The sequence below is a fragment of the Pelobates fuscus genome, chromosome 1, assembly GCF_036172605.1.
Source record: "Pelobates fuscus isolate aPelFus1 chromosome 1, aPelFus1.pri, whole genome shotgun sequence".
NCBI classification, from domain to species: domain Eukaryota; kingdom Metazoa; phylum Chordata; class Amphibia; order Anura; family Pelobatidae; genus Pelobates; species Pelobates fuscus.
This window is the reverse complement of record NC_086317.1, coordinates 43,264,161-43,286,733: the sequence shown is the minus strand read 5'-3', so window position 1 is coordinate 43,286,733 and position 22,573 is coordinate 43,264,161. Positions and strand designations below refer to the sequence as shown.

The 22,573-nt window shown below is 37.9% G+C and overlaps 1 protein-coding gene across 4 annotated transcripts in view; it reads right to left on the bottom strand.

Moving 5' to 3' along the window:
• Nucleotides 1–22,573, bottom strand: part of APP (amyloid beta precursor protein) — a 185,391-nt gene that overhangs the window by 46,753 nt on the left and 116,065 nt on the right. For 2 of the 4 annotated variants that reach the window (XM_063448265.1, XM_063448275.1), the window contains exons 6-7: nucleotides 13,031–13,233; nucleotides 8,706–8,873 (exon numbers count right to left, since the gene is read on the bottom strand). In XM_063448265.1, the coding sequence (XP_063304335.1) occupies nucleotides 8,706–8,873; nucleotides 13,031–13,233 (371 nt within the window). The remainder of the gene's footprint in view (nucleotides 1–8,705; nucleotides 8,874–13,030; nucleotides 13,234–22,573) is intronic. The other 2 variants (XM_063448291.1, XM_063448283.1) reach the window with 1 other exon arrangement.

The following is a 22,573-nucleotide window of genomic DNA, read 5'->3' as shown; positions in this document are numbered from 1 at the left end:
GGAGCAGAAGGAGCCTCAGAAGACAAAGAAGACTGTGTCAAATGAAGGAGAAGAAAATGAGATTGGAGCACTTCATTCTGGACACCACATCATAAGGCGTTGGTATCTGGGCCTGGCAGGGAAACTTTGGACCTTCTCATGTCCCCAGGTAAAAACAAACAATATCAGTGTTAATGTGTTCACTTTTATTTACTGAGTGTCAGGAAACACAGAGGGCTGCTGGGTAGGGGTGCCGCTGATTGGCTAGATAGGTCTGCTAGCACTCTAAGCCAATCAGTAGCTCCCCATTCATAAAAACGTAAAACATTTTTATGAATCGGGAACTAGCGATTGGCTTAGAGTGTCAGCTGACCACTCTAGCCAATCAGCGGCACCCATGCCCAACGTCAATCTGCACTTCCTGACACTCTGTTTCAGAAGTCGAATACCACTGAGCGACCTGGAGATCTGGAGCTGAAGGAAGCCTTTGGGGGTAAACCATTTGAGAGCGGTTTCACCCCTTCAAAGAAAGAGCACCCAGGGGCCTCCTTGCATCACAGCATTTTCATTTAGATAAAGTTGTTATGGTGACCAGAATGTTTGTAATGTAATGTAAAGAATGTAATTTGATGAAAGGAACACTATATAGTGTCAGGAATACAAACATATATTCCTGACACCATAGTTGTGAAAACGCTATTCATCCTTGCTTTATGTGAAAATGACTATGCTCCTTCCCTTTCATGACACTGTCAAAAAGGGGCCAAGCATGGATGTCATTACAATTATGCCCCCTCCCCTCCCCCCCGAAAAATTCCTGCGGACGTCCATGCTCAGGGTCCCCATGTTCCCCAGTGTCCCAATGTCTCAGCGTCCCCATGTCTCGGAGCTGCTGTCTGGAGTCTCTGTGCAGAGCTGCTCCCCGCGGATCAGTGAGTAGAGAGAGGCAGGGAGAGAGATGCCGTAACTTCTTATCACTGCCTCTCTCCATACAAACAGCGACCCCTACTGGCCGGCGCTGGTATTGCAGAATAATGTATGTTTATACTGAGACAGACATTTGTATTGCCGGTATTACTGCAATACCGGCACCGGCTAGGCAGCCTCAAATACCTGAGAAATACTTCTGAGAAATACCTGGCAACCCTACGAAATACATGAGAAATACCTGCCAACCCTAAGAGTAGTGTGTAAGAAAAAAAAAAAATTAATTTTTTTTTTTTTTTTTTTTAAACCAATGGGCCTATTCCATGGGCCTGGGCCTGGGCCTGGAGCTGCAGCTCTATCAGCCCCTATGTTAATCCGGCCCTGCTCTCATGGATACACTCTGAAGATACAGAGATAAGTCAATAGTAAAGAAAAGCTAGCTAAATAAATATGTAAATAACTGCTTCAGGGCAACCCCTCATAAACTAGATATAGCCAGTGTGAAATAAGATAAACACTGCTGCTTCAAGGAAGCCTATCATCTACCTAAAATAGCTGATACCAGCTCATCTACTACTGCCTAAAAATAGAAACTGCCTATTTGCCCAGGGAGATTGTTAATTTATAGTAATAGCAAGTTGCCAGGGCATGCAAAAGCTGTCCAAGTATCAAAAATGACCAGTGGAACATCTACCCGACGCGCGTTTCGGCGCTTATATGTGCCTTTGTCAAGAGCTAAGATCAGACCGAAATCTTGCCTCCTTTTAAAGGAAAAATGGAGCCGCCCCCTTTTTTTGTGATGTCAGTGACAGCTGCATATCCAATTAAGCAGAGAAAGAGGAGGGTTATTAGAACCAACAAATTAACCCCTCCAATGCCAGAGGGTCATGAAAGCAAACAAAATTAAAGCAAACAGCCACTAGAGAGACTTCCGTGTTCATATAACACGAAAAGTGTTTTAAGCAACGCTGGACGTTCTCACGCTATGTGAGGACCTCCAGCGTCGCCGAAATCCGCATAGGAAAGCATTAAATAATGCTTTCCTATGGGGAGGTCTAAAGCGCGTGCACGGCCATTGCTGCGCATGCGCATTAGGTCTCCCCCGCCGACATCAGGAGAGTAGGCGGAGTCTGACCAGCACCAAGAAACATCAGCGCTGGACTCCGGTAAGTCACTGAAGGGGTTTTAACCCCTTCAGCAACTTGGGATGGGGGGGTTGGAGGGTGAGGGGCACTACAGGGTCGTGCAGTGCCAGAAAAACAAATGTTTTCCTGGCACTAGAGAATCCCTTTAACCAACAGAACAAAAATCCGAGAATCATGGTAAATATAGTAAGATCTGCAGTTCCAAGCTTAGGCATATGAAATATCTCTTGAAAGTAATATTGCCAGAAGTAGACTGGGTAAATGTCTATTGGTTGCTCAATGGTAATGTTCTGTAATGTCAAGCACACCTAACTCTACAAAGTACATTGAGAGCTGTAGAACTGTAGATAATGGGCTATAAATAGACACCAAGATTCTAATATAAGATTTCTCTGCTTTGCAGCAATACTTATGATCACTGAAGCATCCACATTAACATATATGCCAAGTGTCTCTATTTAGGAGGAATAGTCCCTATTTGGGGCCCAAATCTCTCTTTCCCTCTTTCCCTCTTTTCTATCCTAATGTTCCTCTTTTCTAGAAGCTCCATATCGTTGGTGTTTCTGACTGTATAACAGCGCTCTACAGCATTAATACACCCAGCAACGAGTTTTTAAAACTACAAGAAATGTGTTTAAAAATCAGTCTAAAGAAATAGGATACACTGATCTTGTTCTAAATTACACTTTTTTTTGCACAAGTTAATATTAGCAAGTGACCTAAAATTTCTCAATACAGTCCTGCCCCTGGCCACTTCCCCACTCACACCCCTAAATTTAAAGTGTCCCTCTTTCTCGATTTGAAATGTTAGGGGGCATACATTACACAAAAGTTCAATACTGGCATCATCACTTCTCTGCTTGCTCTACATAGTTCCAATAAAGATACTTTTATGAGTGGCAGAGCAATGTGTTCACTGAACCACTCAGACTACATTGGGACCATGTCCTATTTAACTAAATTAACTTCGGACACTAAGGCCACCAATGTACTTTAACAACCTACCTTCAAGCCAGGATGAGATCCATTAATCTATATTTAAGACATCGGACCTCTTCATTTGTGTAGGAACGTTATCCATGTCCCCAATCCAATCCAAATGCTTGTTAAAATTAAATATATAGAAAATTGCCAATGCTGACCCAATCCATTTATAATCACAGTTGTGCGACAAACTCTGATTTGAAACCTATGTTTACAACAGATATATTTTTGGAGCAGATTAGGTAATTTCTTCAATTATACACCAACAGCAGTGTCTGTAGGGGTCATGAATTACTGCTGCAAATTTAGCAATTATTATTACTATTATTTTTTTTAAATATGATTTTTATATGAGAAGCGTCTAATTGCTGCACCACAACAGTATTCCAAGCCTTCCTTAATCCTTTTTTAATTATATCTACATTTACCGAGCTCAGCTGTATGATGCATTTGTTCTGGGCCTTTACGGTACAGAAATCATTACTGTTCAGTGGATTACTGCAGTTAATATTCTGGTGGGAGATATATATTTTGCCACAGGCTAAATTTATTGAAAAAGTACATAAATGAAAAAAGGAAAAAAAATATAGAAAACCCACTCCCTCCTCCCTGTGTTCTCAGTAAAAATGCAATTTAAAATTTCTATCTGCGGGTTTCACAGTGTTTCTATGATTGTACTAACCTTACAAATGAAAGCATTTCTAAAGAGAAAAAAAAATAAAGATTTGTTTATTTATGGGTCTACATTTCAAACCTGTCACTGCCTACAATGCACAGTGTGTTGTTTTTTTAGCAAGTAGCTGAAAGAATGGTGATTTGGTAGTTCTAGATACATTATTCTCTATATTTCCATCAGAAATCACAGGGGGGGAGGGGGGGGGGATTATATATGCCGTCTTCATTCCATATTAAAGAGAATATTGACTTGTGTAATTCGTAGACTTGTCACAAACAGACATGGATACAATGAAAAAACAGCGAACCGCCAAGTTAAACAGAAACAGTCACTTTCTAACCAATAACTAAAACTATTGTTTTGTGCTAAAAGTATAAAAAAAAATAAAAATTACAAACTTTGCCAGATGGTTAGTGCGTGTGTACAGCACTGCTGTAGAAGATTCCAAGTGCGCATACACGTGCTCTATTAAACAGTGTTAATATTCTTTCAACTTTTAAAAGATGTGACTTTTAACCCCTTAAGGAACTTCTGGAATAAAAGGGAATCATGACATGTCACCTGTCCTTAAGGGGTTAAAGACGCGACTGCATATCTCTGTAGATGTTTCTACAGTTTAGCCAGCAGCTTTCTACTGCAAATAACAGACACATGCACCACTGATCTACAACTCACAGACAACCGTGCTGATCAGCATCTCAACATGATGTCTTCATACTCCGTATTATTGAAGCAAAAAGACGACAGGTTGGAGGAGAAGGAAAAGTTGATAGACGTAGACTTATGAAGCACAGCTTTCGATGCTTGGTTGAAGGAAAACTAAAACAAACTTTAGCAAAATAGGCCACCCCAATACCTAACTTCCATATTGCAGCTAAGCCGAGTGGGTGTTTTGAGTTCCCCTTTAGAATGAAATAAGTTTATTTAAAAAAAAAAAAAAAAAACACCAAAAACGAAAAACTCTTTTAACCCCTTTAGGACACATGATGGAAATATTCTGTCATGATTCCCGTTTATTCCAGAAGATGTGTCCTTAAGGAGTTAAATTCACTTACAATTTGGTATTATTCAAATACCATTGGATTACATCTGCAGCCTTGCGAGATATTATTGGGATTGAATTTAAAGGCACGCACATAAATTATTACGTTTAATGTGTGTTTTAGTGCAAGCAATATAAATAAATCGATGTAATATGGAAAGGGGGGTTGGGGGTTCGGTATCATGAGGCTGGAAAGGTCACATGATACCTAAAGCACAGTGATAGGATTGCCATAGTAATAATAAATCACATGATAATACAATTTTCACAGTAGAAGAAAACATATTAGTGGACACGTCTGTCAAATTTTGCATTGCTTTAACTAACAGTTTCAGAGAAAAATTTAATATGGCCACCAAAACACTTGACCAATCTTCTCTTGACCGAATGTGTATCGAGGTTACAATGAGTTGCAAATCTATAGTAGAAAAAGTTCACTAGTGACGGCTGAGAGGATCACGAGGTCTTCTCCATAGGCCTTAGTGTTATGAATGTGCGAGAGAAAAGTGCTGAGGTCAGACGCTAAAGAGCAGTGACAGGAAGAGCATGGCAGCAGCTGTGATAAGCAGGGTCAGGTAAGTATAACTCTCCTTCCCCAGCACCCTTTGGACACAGTGCTGCTAGCAGAGCAGTCACTGTCTTGGGTCTTCCTAAAATATGCAAAGACTCCAGATGGTGACAGAGACACTTTTATCCTACACACCACATTCTATATATCATCTTATTTGACTTGCCCTCTCACCATCTGGATTCCCTGTGGAATCAGTGTGTCTTATTTTAATTACAGTTGAACTAATTACAGCAAAGGTCAGACCTGTTCAGTTAAACTAGGCCGATTGTTCTGTACACCCGAGCCAACACTCAAATTAATAAATACAACATAACGAAACTGGGTTACGGTAAGGAATTCACATTTTGTTTTTCCCCACTTTGTGAAAAGAAATAAATGTAAAAAGCATTTGACCAAGAGGCATGCTCACATATCATGTTTGTGCAAAGTGTGTTAAGAAGGTGTTTTATAAAAAAATATCGAGACAAGTTCCACCACCTGCACTTCATGCCCACATCTGAAATACATTTTAGTTTGATGAGTTTACACCATTAAAGTCAAGAAAAGTTCCCAAAGGCATAGTCTTCAGAGCAAGTCCTGTGACACTATTCACCTATGGCCAAGAAGTTAGCATGGGATATGTGCACTGGTTTAGCTCCGTTCCTTTTCCCAGCTTTCTATAATACAATCAGTAATTGATTTAATCAAAGAGCAATTTTTTAAACACTGTTTAACCCAACGCATTTCTCTTTACCAATGCCATGTATTGATAAGCAACGTCTGGATAGATGTGTTCATTATATTTTGTATTTTTATTTCTATCATTGTTTCTTATTGTAGTCACACAGCACTGCTTCATTTATAAATCTCATCTTTTTGATCATCGGAAAACAAAGCATGCATTATAAAGGCATGAGAAAAATTTCTTATTGTACAATCGAAATAGCAATCTCTGAAGCATCTCCTAGAGAGATAGTGTTGGGAGATCATACCTATGGCAGGTTAGTTTAAACACAAAATATAAGGTGTATTCATTTCTCTTCATCAGGACTTTCCAAGGCGTTAAGGAAAGCACAGCTCAGGAGTGGAGATACAATTTGGAATTCCGAAGAATCCATGAGAGAAAACTCCCAGCAAATGTGTCTCTCTCTCTCTCTCTCTCATATATATATATATAGAGAATAACTGAATAAAGATTTCTACTTTTTAAGCTACATGACCGTGAGTGCTAGCCTGTGTTCTCTCTCTCTCTCTCTCTCATATATATATATATATATATATATATATATATATATATATATATATATATATATAATGTTTCTCTAATTTACAAGGGATATTAAATCCTATAAACACTTTACAAATCTTTTCTATTGGGGAAAGTAAAAGTTTGATATGTTAGACATGTATTTGTTAAATGCTTATTGGGATCGTTATAGACACAGAAATCCTGATATTCGTGCTTTGAATTCTCTTTAATGAACAAAGATTTAGAGAGCCCTCGAGGTATGTGATGGTATATCATTGTAAAACCGTGCATTGCACATCAAATGCAAGATCGTTTGGCTTATTGTAGAGCTATGTTGTGACAAAGAAGTTCTCAGGTTTGTTCTGGACCTGGTATTGAGAACACTTGTGGAATAAATACATATATACACACACATACTATTAAAAACCGCTGCTATTGGCAACAATTAGGGGGAATATTATGGTGTGCCAGTACTAATAGCAAAGCTTAGAGTAACCTGCTATACACTGTATATGGATCTCAATAAAGTGCTCCCCTTCTAATCCTCTCATCCACCTGTGTACATGTGCACGTATTCTCCAATATAAATTTTATCTATTTAAAAAGCTATTTCAACATTATTTTCAGACCAGCTTATTTCTCCCTTTTCAAGACGATTCCAACATAAATGGTATCTTAAGGAATATTAAACATTAATCTGTCAGTATTGTATAAATTGAATTATTTTGTAAATGTAGTAGCAAGCTCTTTTTGCAGAACCGCTTACAAAACATAACTGAAAGGAAGTCACAAGCTATAACAGTTTCTATGTGAAAGGATGCGCTTAAAGGACCACTATAGTGCCAGGAAAACATACTAGTTTTCCTGGCACTATAGTGCCCTGAGGGTGCCCCCACCCGCCGGGCTCTGGGGAGAGGAAAGGGGTTAAAACTTACCTTTCTCAAGCGCCGGGCGGGGAGCTCTCCTCCTCTCCTCCCATTCGGCTGAATGCGCGCGTGCGCATTCAACCAGTCTCATAGGAAAGCATTATCAATGCTTTCCTATGGACGCTTGCGTGCTCTCACTGTGATTTTCACAGTGAGAATCACGCAAGCGCCTCTAGCGGCTGTCAGTGAGACAGCCACTAGAGGATTTGAGGGCTGGATTCACCCATTTATAAACATAGCAGTTTCTCTGAAACTGCTATGTTTATAAAAAAAAAATGTGTTAATCCTAGCTGGACCTGGCACCCAGACCACTTAATTAAGCTGAAGTGGTCTGGGTGCCTATAGTGGTCCTTTAACCACAATGTACATGTGATATTTTGTAAGAATAGATTATTGAACGTAACAGCAGAAACTACTTCCTCTTTTATGTATCTTGTGTAACCTTTTTGTAACCAATGTTCGTGACAAACACTGTATAAGTACAGAGCATTTTGAATACATTGTCAGAAGATTTTTGGAAAGCAAAGAGTGTGTGTCTGGTTATTACGCTTCCATAATTCTTCCCTGAATATTCAGCTGACAATCGAGGGTTGGAGAATAGTGACCAGAGGGACCGAGTCACCAGAGTAGCAGATTTACCTTTCAGTATCAGTAGATAAGGTTACATGAAATCCAATTCCTAGAATGCCTTGTTTCATTTAATCTAACTGAACCACGACTGGGACTGGAGACGAGTTGAACATGTGCCATGGCTCGTGCATATGAGAAGTCACATACACTGACGTATACACTGAATTAAGCATCAGTAATAGGAGAGGGTGCAAAACAATGGAAAACAATGCTGTGTTCTCCACATTTTGACGTAAAGGATATATCAAATTCTAACTAAAAAAATACACAATGGGGTTATGAATATAGAGTAATTGTGAGTAATCACAATGGAAATAATCACCATAGTCTACACTTTATGGATTATGTATAAAATGCAATTCAGGGAACAATAGCATTGGAGTAAGAAATACAGCTTAGTGCATGTCCCACATTGTGTTACACACTATACAGGTACGGAGATTGTTAATATGTAGTATATTAGAACACAGCGCACACAAATGTGGTTAGTTAGTTGAGAAGGAAACATGGAGCCTGGGAAAGTGATTTATTACAAGAAGCAGAGCCCGATGCAACAGAGAAAGACAGACTGCCATTGGGCTGAAGAGGTCCACTTACTGACGCTGCCACAGACTGCCATGCAGTAATCCTCAGAGTCAAAGTTGTTTCGGTTCCCGCCACAGCCTCCATAAATGAACTGTACGCATTTCCTTTCGGTCACATCATAAAACCAGCGGGTGATCATTGCTCGGCAAGGGCCGGTCTCGGCTTGTTCAGAGCACACCTCTATTTATAAGATGTGAAGAACTAGATTTAGCATGAATATAATATTGTCTGTATATCACCCTATGGAGAGAAAAAAAAATACCTACGGCTGGATCTATAATCAGGATTGCCCCATTAACATGAGTTTCCTTATGGGCAGCAAGTGAAAAGTGCCGTTATGTCGTGTGGAGAAGTTATATGCTTCAGGAAAGTAATTAATCTCTGTGAAAGAGCCTGAGCTGGGGGGTCATGCTTGGCAGCACTTACAAAAGTGATGTGTGAATGGATCTGGTACTAAAACAGATGGTAGTCTCAATGCAGCTGATACCATAGTTCAGGCATCCTATGTGATTGATAAAATGTACCCATATACCTATCCCACAAACTCCTACTGGTAAGGGGTGCATGGGATGATGTCAGATGATGTAAGTACATAGAATGTGAGTATCTTTGCTACCTGATCTGTTTCCAAATCTGGAAAACTCACAAATGAAGGTACTTTTTAAAGGTGAGACTATATATTGTATGCATTAGCTAAAGAATGCAGAGAAGCACAAGGAAACTGCTCTAAATTTCACCCATGAGCTTTGGAATGTTGCATACTGTTCAACACTTTTCAGGTGGTGCCCATCAGCACAAAGAAGTAATGTGTGTCCTGGAAAACACATTGGGATCTAGCAACTGCTGTATATAATCCAGCTTTGTATACCAATAAACCGTAGATCTCTCCGCTCTGACATTTGTCACTATGCAAAGACTACAGGTATTCACTTAAGAGTGAGTTGTGAGTTCCAAAACACAGGTCAAAATAACAGCACTGAGAAAACTCCCAAACTCGGCCGAGTTCCCATTTAATCCAATTCATCTTTAGTGGCCTTTGTGAGTCGGTTGTCAAATCATCACAAATCACTGTTTCGTTTAAAAGCCCCTTGTTTTTATTTTGTTAAAAAAAACAAAAAAAAAACTTGTTCATGTACCAAAGTTAGAAGAAAAAAAAAAAGTATATATATATATATATATGTTATAGGCATCTATTATATAGCAATTCTAATCCACAAAATGAAAGGTGAGCACAACGATAAGTCTTATTAATGATATCTAGAATCTTTAACTGTTAAATTAATAAATTACTCAACCTTGCACAATATTATGTAATGGCAACATGGATTATCTTTATAGAATTCCTTTCTGAACCACATATTGTGCTAGTAAAATTATGGCATATAATCTAATGTGTTTCCTACAATTATACTCTTATATAACACTATGTATTCAGTTCAAATCACGTGAGCATATAAGTATGTGGGAGAAAAAGAATTTATATGCAATGGATTTTTCATACTCGCATGACATTTTATATCTTATATCCACAATTATAGAAAAATAAGTCATTAGGGCTTTTACTCTTGTTTTGAGCTTGTTTGGATACCCTCATGGTCTCACTGAATCCTAAAGGACTTATTGTAATAGTTATGGAGCCAGCAAATTGTGGGTAAAGTCTTGGGATGGGATATTAAAGAAGTTGAACTGTTTCATAAAATATCCAAAATACAGATAAATAATATTTTATTAGCCCTTTTTGTTGCACCAAATTGACTCAAGAGCTACAGAATGCTCAATATGCAGATATTAAGTGGACAGTGATTTGAATTGGGGGAAGAATCATGCAGCTGAGGTGACCCTTAAGTTCAATCTAATGGGCAGATTTATTGTCAAGAAACGTTTTATTCTGCACCAATAAATCTGCCCACTGGATCGAATTTGAATGCCTGGACCATCAATACTTTTTTTGCAAATCACACTGTGATTGGCCAATCTCAGGCCCGGTTGCACCCTGGGATCCAGGAGAGTGCAATATCCCTATTGGTAATTATACTGATCTCTCATTGGCCAAATTATGTAAGTGCACTGCATACTCCCAATTAGGAAGACATTCTGTGAAAAGAGGAAATGTCGCCAAGGGGGTTGGGATTATGCTGTTGAAATCGGATACATTTGTGCCCCCTTAATGCTCAAGAGATAAGTGGAGAAAAATACACAATGAATATGAGGCCAAACACTACAAAATGCACTTAAGTTGTATTGGTGCATGGCATGTCCCTTTAACTATGAAAGAGAAGGTTTCTGCTATCACCTTCAACCTGTGTATTAAAGTGAACTACAATTCCCATGTTCCTTTTAAAGCATTGCGTTCTGTGACAGCTAAAACCAAAGTAATTCTATTTTTATGAAATTTGGAGATCAGACATTGGAGTACCCCTGGTCTGTACATCTGCTACCATAATGTAAACATCAGATGATCTGCTCTAAATTGTATCCATCTAAAGCCAACAACCCGCTTCCCCTCCAAAATGTATTCCTTGACAATGAGGAGTATAAATATGCGCTCAGTGGCTTCAGATACATTGCAGTAATCTTTGTCACATGGAGAACTGTGCACATCTGTGCTATGGAACTGACAATTAACGTCATGTTTCAAACATAAAAGATAATTTGCTTTCTCGTGGAAAATGGGATCACATTAATACAATACGCTAAAAAGAATGATTTACAATTATGCCATTTGCTTACAATGATATTTCCATTTGAAAAACGCCTCCTTGCACTCTGACGATTTTAAGAGAACAATATTAAATTATTTATTTCAAAATGTTCTTTTATTTGTGCATTCTCTGGAGGAACAGTGCATGTATGCTGGAAATCTTGCAGGAAAAAGAGTTAATAGCCTAATTTAAATGAAAAATATATATCTCAATGTTAATTCAATACACACAGCTCGGTATGTTCTTTGGAGGCAACAAAAAAACAAAAAACCTCCCATAACAAACAAAATCTCTCAACTGTTACCACGTTGACCTTTTATATCAGTTAAAAAATAAATATCTATGGTAAAGGTCACCCAAATCCTGAAATTTAAATGTGTGTAAATGCATGCAAATAATGCACCACATTCACATTTTTGCCGAAACCCCTGCAAGAACTTTTTAGCTGTGCACTAGTTACTCCGAAACCCCCCCCCCCCCCCCCCAAAAAAAAAAAAACATTGCCTTTTTCAGAAATCGAAGATCCTATGTTCTATATGAAGGCAGAAGAGCTTAACATTTTTTGTGGGTTTAGTAACTAATGTAGAGCCATACAGAAAAGTTTAGATATAGAAAAGCACTAAAATGAATAAATGCCTGCTTGTCAGTTTTAATATTGTTACTAGCATTTATATATTAAATGACATCACAAGCATTAAAGGAACACTATAGTCACCTAAATTACTTTAGCTAAATAAAGCAGTTTTAGTGTATAGATCATTCCCCTGCAATATCACTGCTCAATTCACTGTCATTTAGGAGTTAAATCACTTTGTTTCTGTTTATGCAGCCCTAGCCACACCTCCCCTGGCTATGATTGACAGAGCCTGCATGAAAAAAAAAACTGGTTTCACTTTCAAACAGATGTAATTTACCTTAAATAATTGTATCTCAATCTCTAAATTGAACTTTAATCACATACAGGTGGCTCTTGCAGGGTCTAGCAAGCTATCAACATCGCATAGGCTGTGCAAGTCACATGCAGGGAGGTGTGACTGGGGTTCATAAACAAAGGGATTTAACTCCTAAATGGCAGAGGATTGAGCAGTGAGGCTGCAGGGGCATGTTCTATACACCAAAACTGCTTCATTAAGCTAAAGTTGTTCAGGTGACTATAGTGTCCCTTTTAAGTAATAGAAGTTTGATAGAATGCACATGGCCTACACATCAGCCCACTGGCCATTTGCTCGACTGAGATGAATAGCAAGGCCATTAAAAGCAAAATCATGGTTAATTTGCCACTGGTTAATTTGCTTTACATTAATATTTTATATCTTATTGTTGTCTATGTTATTTTGTCATAATCAATAAAAAAAAAAAAAATACTTGTTATGCCTAGTGCAGGGGTAGGCAACCTTCGGCACTCCAAATGTTGTGTACTACATCTCCCTTAATGTTTGCCAGCATTAGGGCTGTAAAAGTATTATAGGAGATTTAGTCCACGACATCTGCTATGTCTAAGGTTGCCTACCCCTAGTCTAGTGTGAGGGTTGACAAAGTCAAGTTTCTTCAGTTGCTACAAAAGTAACATCTTCTTTGAGGAGAGCTTAACGCAGTAGTATAAATGCTTTGCTAATGTTTTATTAGTCAGATTACCTCTTACAACTTCCTCCACAGATTCAGTAGTGGTTGTGGTAGTAGTGGCAATGCTTGTGGTCCTTTCAGTGGCTTCTTCAAATGGCTCCTCAGGCTCCTCATCAATATCATCACCATCTTCATCGTCGTCATCGACTTCCTCTTGTTCTACTTCCACCACTTCCTCTTCCTCCTCTTGCTGACCTTCCACCATTTTGTCATCGCTGCAAACAAAAGCATTCATGAGGTCAAAACATGACTTAGTCGAAATACTGAGGATCTCATGAAAAATCTACAGCAAATGATCATTTCCACATTTTTCTAAATACTTTGCATGAAATAAAACTTATTGGTTATCGTTTATCAATATCAAAATATGAGACAGGGACAGGAGGTAGGTGGGTGGGGGGTATTGAAGTGACTTAACTTACATCACTACTGATGTGTGTTATCGTGACGTGCATGACAGGATGACACATCAGTAGTGATGTAAGTCAAGTCATTTCCATATTCTCACCCACACATCTCGTGTTCCAGACTCATATTTTCCAGTTAAGTTAAGATGTATGCAACCTTCTGCAGTCCAGATGCTGTGGACTACATCGCCCATATTGCTATTAAAGCCATAATGCTGGCAAAGTATTATGGGAGATGTAGTCCACAACATCTGGAGTGCTGAAGGTTGCCTACCCCGTTACAATAACAGACTAATACAACACACACAATTGAATTTTTTTTTGTTTTTTTACCCCAAAGCAAATATCGATCAATAGTGTGATCATTAACACTTTTGTCTGTTTAGAATCTACGAAACTGCTGCTTTAACGAGAGCTTTGAGGACACACAAAACTAAAAAAAAAATTCATTTCCAAAAGCTGTTGAAACAAATCACATAATCAATTTTTTATTTTTTTTTGCAAGTTTTTCTCTTCAGTGGGAGTTGCACCTCTCTGCCTTAACGAGCTTAAACTAATTGCAAAGCTGGTTTCCAGCAGGGTTCTAAAATAATAACACAAAGCTGCCACAGGGGTCACCATACGAAAAAAAGAAAAGAAACCCTTTTATGTCTTAAACTTCAGTCAAGTTACAAATACTATTTAAATTGCAAATGCACTCATTTTGAAGCAGATACTACCCATATACAACATCAGTACTGAATACTGATATCAGGGGAAAAAAAATATATATATATATATATTTTGAACATTTTTGAGAGTACCATGGTTCTAGATCAGGGTGGAATGTTTTCTAGCCAGGGTGACCAAGCTCCTGCAGCAATCCATTAACAACTCTAAAAATGCCATAACTCCCATTTTAACCCCTTAAGGACACATGACATGTGTGACATGTCATGATTCCCTTTTATTCCAGAAGTTTGGTCCTTAAGGGGTTAAATTGCGGTTTTCAACATTTATATATAGAGAAAGAAAAATTAGTAAAGCAATATATGCTGGGGTTTGTGAGACCCCAACATGTAAATAGCTCTCTTAAGCCCCATTCCAGGAGTAAGCTATGTGTCACGGACACCTGGATGGATGCAGGACATTTCAGTGACATTTATGGACGTAGCTAAATTTCTCTTTGAAAACGGAGTACTCGAAAATCTAGAAACATGTGATGACTAGTAATGATGATTGACCATAATGCTGCAAATGTTAGTGGTACATCCTAAACCAGTCTAATGGTACAGGTTTCTTACAAATATGTATGATGACATATGTAATTCTCTTTCAGATAATTAAGAGAATTCAGTAGGCATGTGCATGGGGGAAATATTCGGCTCGGATCGGCATTCCGAAATTCGTGACTTCGGCACTTCAGATCTTAGACACTTCGGAACTCCGGCATTTCAGGACTTTTGTTGCAGCCGCTTGGTAGATAACTCCCTAATTCCCAAGGTATTAGGGAGTTATCTACCAAAAGGCTGAAAGACCTAAATTGGTCTTTCAGCCAAATTTACTAATACTAAGTAAAAATTACTTAGTATTAGTAAATTGTGCCCCTACTCGCAATACCGCAAGCAGGGGCATGTCTATTAAACAGTGAGCAGCCTGTGGCTGCTCACTGTTAAAAAAAAACCAAAAAACAGTGGCCCTTAAGAATAAGGGGGGGGGGGGGGACCTAATGTCCTCCCCTCTGGCCCCCACCCTTGAGCGACGGGTGGGGGGGGACCTAATGTCCTCCCCCTGGCCCCCACGCAGTCCCCTATCACAGTCCTGCAGTGGTTCTGGTAACTATGGTGTCACTTTAAGAGTATTTTTTATGTTAAACAACCTGGCTCCTAACTTTTATTTTAGCTGGCTCCTAGATTCCAAGCAAATTTGTCAAACCCTCTACGAGACAAAGAAGTCCCTATTTAGTCTTATGATATGGTTTGACAGTTAATTTAATCGTTTCATAAAGATTTTATCTTCATAAAATGCTAATATATAATGTTTGGTGACAGAACTGCTTTAATAAATACCGCACATTTTTATTGTTGCAATGCACTGTGATAAATTACTGTAACTTTCTTCTGTAAAAGGTCCTTTTGTTGAAAAGCAGGACACAAGAGCAGCAAAATAAAACCGGGATTTGGGTAACATCAGAGCGATAGTCCAAATACCGGGCAAGAGATAGCAGGTCAACAAAGGACAACAGAAAATATTTGTCAAATCGGGAATGATCACAAGTCCACAAGTGTGGTACATAGTAGCTTCCTTAATAAAGATAAAAGTTAGCTGAGGATCTGAAAGTTCAGCTGTTACACAATATCTTCCCTTTTATAAACCACAGCTTGATATCTCAGAGTTCATTACAATCAGAAATAACATAATTTGCAGAGCAACAAAATTGCCCTAAACTCTTCATTCCATAATCCAATTTGCAAAGCTTGGCTTTACTCCAACTTCAAAGTCAACAGCGATACAATCTCATTTCATTATTTTCAAAAATGCAACAAAGTCCGCAGGAAATATTTTTCCGAGATTTTCCGCTTCTCAAAATAGTCAGCACAATGAAAAATATATATAATCTGGTAGCTTCATAACCATTTAAAGTTACTAATATGAGTTTACCAGGCCCCAATGTAATTTCACATTGATTTGATGTTTAAATTGGGATTGTCAAGTTTTAGTAATATGTCCTTTTTTCCTATTCTGTCAAGAATGTTTTATTTTGTCTTGAAAAATACAAAAAATCCCCCCATCCCTGAGAAAAGAAAGAAATATTCATTTTGGAGATAGTGTCCACTTAATAATTTGCATGTTCCTATCCTGCCCCATAAGTGGATAACATCTTCCGTGTAAAGGCCAGGATTTACGCTCTCAAATATTGAAAAGATTTTCAAACCTAACCTTTCCTTTTGGGGTTTTGCAGGATATATTAGTGACATCACTGATTAAATCACACATGAAGTCATCATCACTATGGCATGAATGGCATCATCAATGGTATCACTAAAGCAGTGGCGTACATACCGGGGTCGCAGGGCGGCCGGCCTCGGTCGCAGCCGCAACCCCTGTATGTATGCCAGCATGGCCAGCCTCTTCTGACACACACACTACCGTGGCACAATTACTAAGATGGCTGACATACATTTTGTTTTCCATAGAAAAAAATAGGTGTTTGTGTGTTTGTATCTGAGCTTTACCAAAATCTCCCTGACAGCCACTAGAGGAGAATTTAACACAGCAATGTTTTACATTTCAGGTTAAAACTAAAGGATCACTGCACCCAAGCCAATGCGTTGAGATGAAGGGGCCTGGGTGACTGTAGTGAACTTTTAGGTGCTTGAGTCCGTAATCGCTGCCAAAGGTGCTCCAACTAAGGACTGAATTAAGGGCGTGAATACTTCTGTCCCCGTAATATTTCAGCCTTGTATTTTAAATTTTTTTCAAACGTTTTCAAAAGTCTGGCTGCGACATAAAACGTGAAAAGAAGGGAGCGGCTCTGGCTAGTGGACATAATAAACCCTGACTTCTCATTATTAAGAGGATTTAACAAGGTCACAATAATAATAATAAAAAAGGTCTAACAAAGAAAACTGAAAAAAATGCTAAGGAAAAAGTTTTTTATTTTCTCACTAAAAGAAAAAGAGCTTATTTGTTGCTTTTAGAGCTTGACGTCCGTTTCAAATCTTTTTACAGACTAAACCTCAATTTCTAATCTTACTTAGGTTTTGAGGCCAATGACAAAAGAATTGAGAACACAATACTTTTTGAGTGTTCTGCTTCCGCAGCCCAACTCTGCATTAACAAAACAACAATCATGGAAAGAATGCTGGTTATTGGCCATCTAAATGTTTTCTGAAGCCTGCCTTTTCAATTAGGTTGAGAAAAATATTCGGCTTGTAATAAGAGGAAAATTCTGTTGCATTAGATACGGTAAAATAAAATGTCAATGAATGTCAAATCCTTTCTGTTATACATAGTGGAATTAAGTGTACGCTATTCAGCTACCCATACCATCATCCTTTCTTTGCCAAGTAAACAAAATACAATTCAGAAACTTCTGAAGAGCAGCTTCCATTAACCAAACATAACTTGGAAAGTTGGACACCAAGTATGGCTACATCTATCCACGTTTATTCCTGGACCTTCACTAAAAATGTAAGTGCCTGGTATAGGTAATGTCACTTTAAAAATACAAAATAACTGTAGTAAAAGTGGTTTTAAATGGCCACACTCCTTAGAATACAATAAAAATAAATAAAAAATGGAAATCCCCCCATTATTAGCAGTTCATTTTCACACGGGATATAAATCCATTTGTTGTTTTCTCACGCTCACTCATTTTGCAATTATGTTGATACACTACGCTATTCACGTTCATCCCTCTTAAAGATTGAACTGTAGCTCTTATAGAAATATAGAGCACTTAGAAAACCATTGCTGTAATACATTAACCTCGCTATGTTGGCTCTCAGCCAGCCGGATGAAGGGCACTGCCTTACATACATTTTCATATACCTATTAGGTATCACATTCCCTTGTGAGACGGATACACCTTTGAACTTGGCCTGTGGCTAAGAGGCTTCTCATTAGGAACCGGATAGACATCCATAGCAACCTGGGTAGTAATGATAGTGTGGATGACTGACTCCTTTCTCATTTTGGACAGTTGTCCCCATTTTCTATCCTCATATCTCTGTTCTTTAAAAGCTATGCATTATTGGTGGGTATGAGTGCATGACTCTTCACATCATTAAAACCTAAAATAAGAAAACCAATTCATAAATTCAATTTGTCTAAATAAAACCATTTACTTGTTGTAAAATCACAGTGCACTGTAGCTAAGACGCGTTCAGCTTAGAGAGCAGTTCAATTAATTTTAAGCTGGCAGTGTTGCCCAAATGCTCAGCACACATTAAACCGGGAACGGGGAACATCGAAAATGGGAATGGGAAAAACGGGAACATCAGGGACTGGTAGTTCCTATTGAAGTAGAGCAAACACAGGAACTTCAAAGGTCAGTATCATTTATTTAAAATGTTTTATGCATGTTAATAGCACAAGTGTAGTGTCTTCTTTGATTATCCCAAGTTAAAACATCTAACTTGCTAAATATAATGCTATTATTTTAGGGTTATAGCTGCTTGAATTAATCAACAATAAATTGTTTATATTTGCTTCAAGCAAAATGTGACAATCTTGCTTAATATCTAACCCTTCCAATAATCTGAAATTTCACATAGATCAATATTGAGGTTGTCCACTGATCATTAGATGTCACCCTGAGTACTCAAAGATAGAGGAAACACAATCTAATTAGGATAGGAAAACACTTCAATATTCAGCTTAACCCCTTAAGGACACATGACGTGTGTGACATGTCATGATTCCTTTTTATTCCAGAAGTTTGGTGCTTAAGGGGTTAAAAGGATACTATAGGCAACAAGACAACTTTAGCTTAATGAAGCTGTTTTTGTCAAGGAAGCCCTAGCCCCACCTCCCCTGGCTGTGACTGACACAGCCTGCATGAAAACAAAAGGTATAATTTTCGATCAGATGTTGCCTTGCCTTAAAAGTTTGTATCTCCTGCGCTGTAAATTGAACTTTGATCACACACTTTGGGCTCCTGCAGGATCTAGGAGGCTAATAACCGAGCAGGAGATATGAAATTCTAAATTAAACAGAGTGTACAATGAAGGAAGGTTATTAGATCTCTCTTTACAGGAAGTGTTTAGAAAGGCTGTGTAAGTCACATGCAGGGAGGTGTGGCAAAGGCTGTATAAACAAAGTGATTTAACTCCTAAATGGCAGATAATTGAGCAGTGAGACTCTAGAGACATGATCTATACAATAAAACTACTTCATTAAGCTTAAGTTGTTTTGGTGACTATAATGTCTTCCTAAACATTTTTATGGTTTCTTTTTTTCCAAGTTTGGTTTAACCACTATTTTGATATGGTATTCTTTGTAGATTAACCCCTTAAGACCGCAGGACGTACTATGCCGTCCTTATTTTGGTGGCTCTAAAAGCCGCAGGACGGCATAGTACGTCCTGCGATCTTATGTACTTACCCGGTCGCCGGCGATCCCACGCCGGCGATCGCGGTATGGGGGACTTACCTGGGAGCCCAGGGAGTCCCCCTGCGTCCTCTTCAGCCGCCCAGGGCCATGTGATCGCGAGGTCCTTGCGAGGACCCCGCGATCACATGGACGGCATAGCCGTCCAAGGCATTGCCAGCAGGGGGAGTGCCTGTAATGACAGGTACTCCCCCTGCTGTCTGTAAAAAAAATAAAAAAATTTAAAACAGTGTAAAAATAAATTATATATACTTAGATCATATATATATTTATTATATATATGATCTAAGTATATATATACACACATATACACACATACACATAAATATGCATACACTGTCTACGTGTATTTTAATATTAATATATACATAATTATATATATATATATATTAATATCAAAATACACGTACAATGATATTGATTAAATATATATATAATTTTCATTATATATATATTTATATATAATAAAAATAAATAAATATATAAATACGTTAAAAAAATAAATAAAAAAATAATAAAAAAAAGATAAAAAATATATAAACATGCGTAATTTCGTTCTAACTGTATTTTAAAATTAATATATATATATTGATATCAAAATACATGTAGAACGAAATAATATATATCTATATACATAAGTATATACGTATATATCACTATGTATATACCTATATATAAATAAAAATAATAAAAAAAAATTATATACATATATATACACACATATATATATACACACATATATATATATATAATAATTCTACGCATATATTTATGTAATAATTTTACATAATTAGGTCATTTTATTAATTACAATTTGCAGGACCTGCCTGCCAACCCAGGCCAAAAGTTCAGGGAATTACATTGTCTAGCACTATATTTAACTCTGTAACTTTCCAAGACACCATGAAACCTGTACATGGGGGGTACTGTTTTACTCGGAAGACTTCGCTGAACACAAATATTAGTGTTTCAAAACAGTAAAATATATTACAACGACGATATCGTCAGTGACAGTGAAATTTTTTGCATTTTTCACACACAAATGGCACTTACAATGACGATATAATTGTTGTGATACGTTTTACTGTTTTGAAACACTAATATTTGTGTTCAGCGAAGTCTCCTGAGTATAACAGTACCCCTCATGTACAGGTTTTATGGTGTTTTCAAAAGTTACAGAGTCAAATATAAGGTTTGCGTTTCAGTTTTTTCACATTAAAATTCGCCAGGTTGCCTTTGAGACCGTATGGTAGCCCAGGAATGAAAATTATCCCCATGATGGCATACCATTTGCAATAGTAGACAACCCAGGGTATTGCAAATAGGGTATGTTCAGTTTTTTTAGTAGCCACTTAGTCACAAACACTGGCCAAAATTTGCGTTCAAATTAGTTTTTTGCATTTTCAAATATTAACACTAACTTTGGCCAGTGTTTGTGACCAAGTGGCTACTAAAAAAGACTGGACATACTCCATTTGCAATACCTTAGGTTGTCTACTTTTGCAAATGGTATGCCATCATGGGGGTAATTCTTATTTCTGGGCTACCATATGGTCTCAAAGGCAACGTAACCAATCTGGCGAATTTCAATGTAAAAAAACTGAAATATGTAACACGCTATATTTGACCCTGTAACTTCCCAAAACACCATAAAACCTGTACATAGGGGGTACTGTTTTACACGCGAGACATCGCTGAATACAAATATGTGTATTGTATTGCAGTAAAAGCAAACAGTATTATGACATTCACAGTTAGAATGTCACGTAGAACTAAAAAAATTTAAAAAATTCTTATTTTCTCCCATTTTTTAAATATTTTTTTCATATTAAATTATGTTCCATGCCTAAATATTTGATGTTAAACGAAAGCCCCGTTTCCCCTGAATAAAATGATATATAATAATGGGGGGTGCATTTAATATGAAAGAGGTGAATTATGGTTGGACAGACATATAGCGCAAATGCCAGGTTTTGTTTACGTTTTTTTGGATCACAACTTGTACATTTGGCTGCGGTCTTAAGGGGTTAAACCAATGGTGAACACCCTCCCTAAAGTTAACTAATGAGACACTTTGTATTTTGCCATCTATTTATTGTTATATAGTGTACAGCTATGCATTTTCATGCCACAGTAAAATATTGTATTAAATAAACAAAAACAATCACAAGCCTAGACATTTCGATGTATAAATGCTAGCAGTAGAATGGAAAAAACTGACGAATTTGGTCATTAAGGAGGCATGTTCATTGAATGTTACCATTACAAAACGTCATCTTGTCAATTTCCTGTCCTGATAAACCTGCATCATTAACTGTTTAAAATGACACTCCAGGCACAAACACAACTTAAGGGATACTGTAGTGCCAGGAATACAAAGCTTTATTTCTGGCACTACCGATCCCTCGCGCCCCCCTCCCCGGTAAATAGAGGGTTAAAAACCCTTTATTTACTTACCTTATCCCAGTGCCAATGTCCCTTGGCGCTGGGTCAAAGCTCCCCCACCTCCTCCATCTCGCAACGTCTAATGCGGATGCGCGGCAAATGCCGCACACGCATTAGACCTCCCCATAGGAAAGCATTGAATCAATGCTTTCCTACGGGGAAAATCTGACGCTGGACGTCCTGGGTCAGATAACAGACCAAAAGTGCGGCGAGGGACGAAATGTATGTAAAACTAGTCTATAAAACCCTCAACGGGTGGTGGGACACCTACATAGACAGGGGAACACTGTATGTATTCCCAAGGCTGTTACTTTAACATTAACTTTTTGTTTGCTTTTCGGATAAACAAAAATTTGAAAAAAGTGACAGTTCTGCTAGAAGGAATTTAAGAATAAAATCATAGCTTTAAAATGATATTCTGAATCCTATATAATGCACATGCTTTATTCTGATGGAAGAAAATATTCTCAGAACACTGAAAAAAAAACAACAAAAACTCACAATAACAATCATGTAGCTGGATATTAGAGCTGGAAAAATTCAGAGTATGCTACACAATTTCCCAGTCATTATTTCTTAGATTAGATCCATTGTTCCCATACAGCACTCG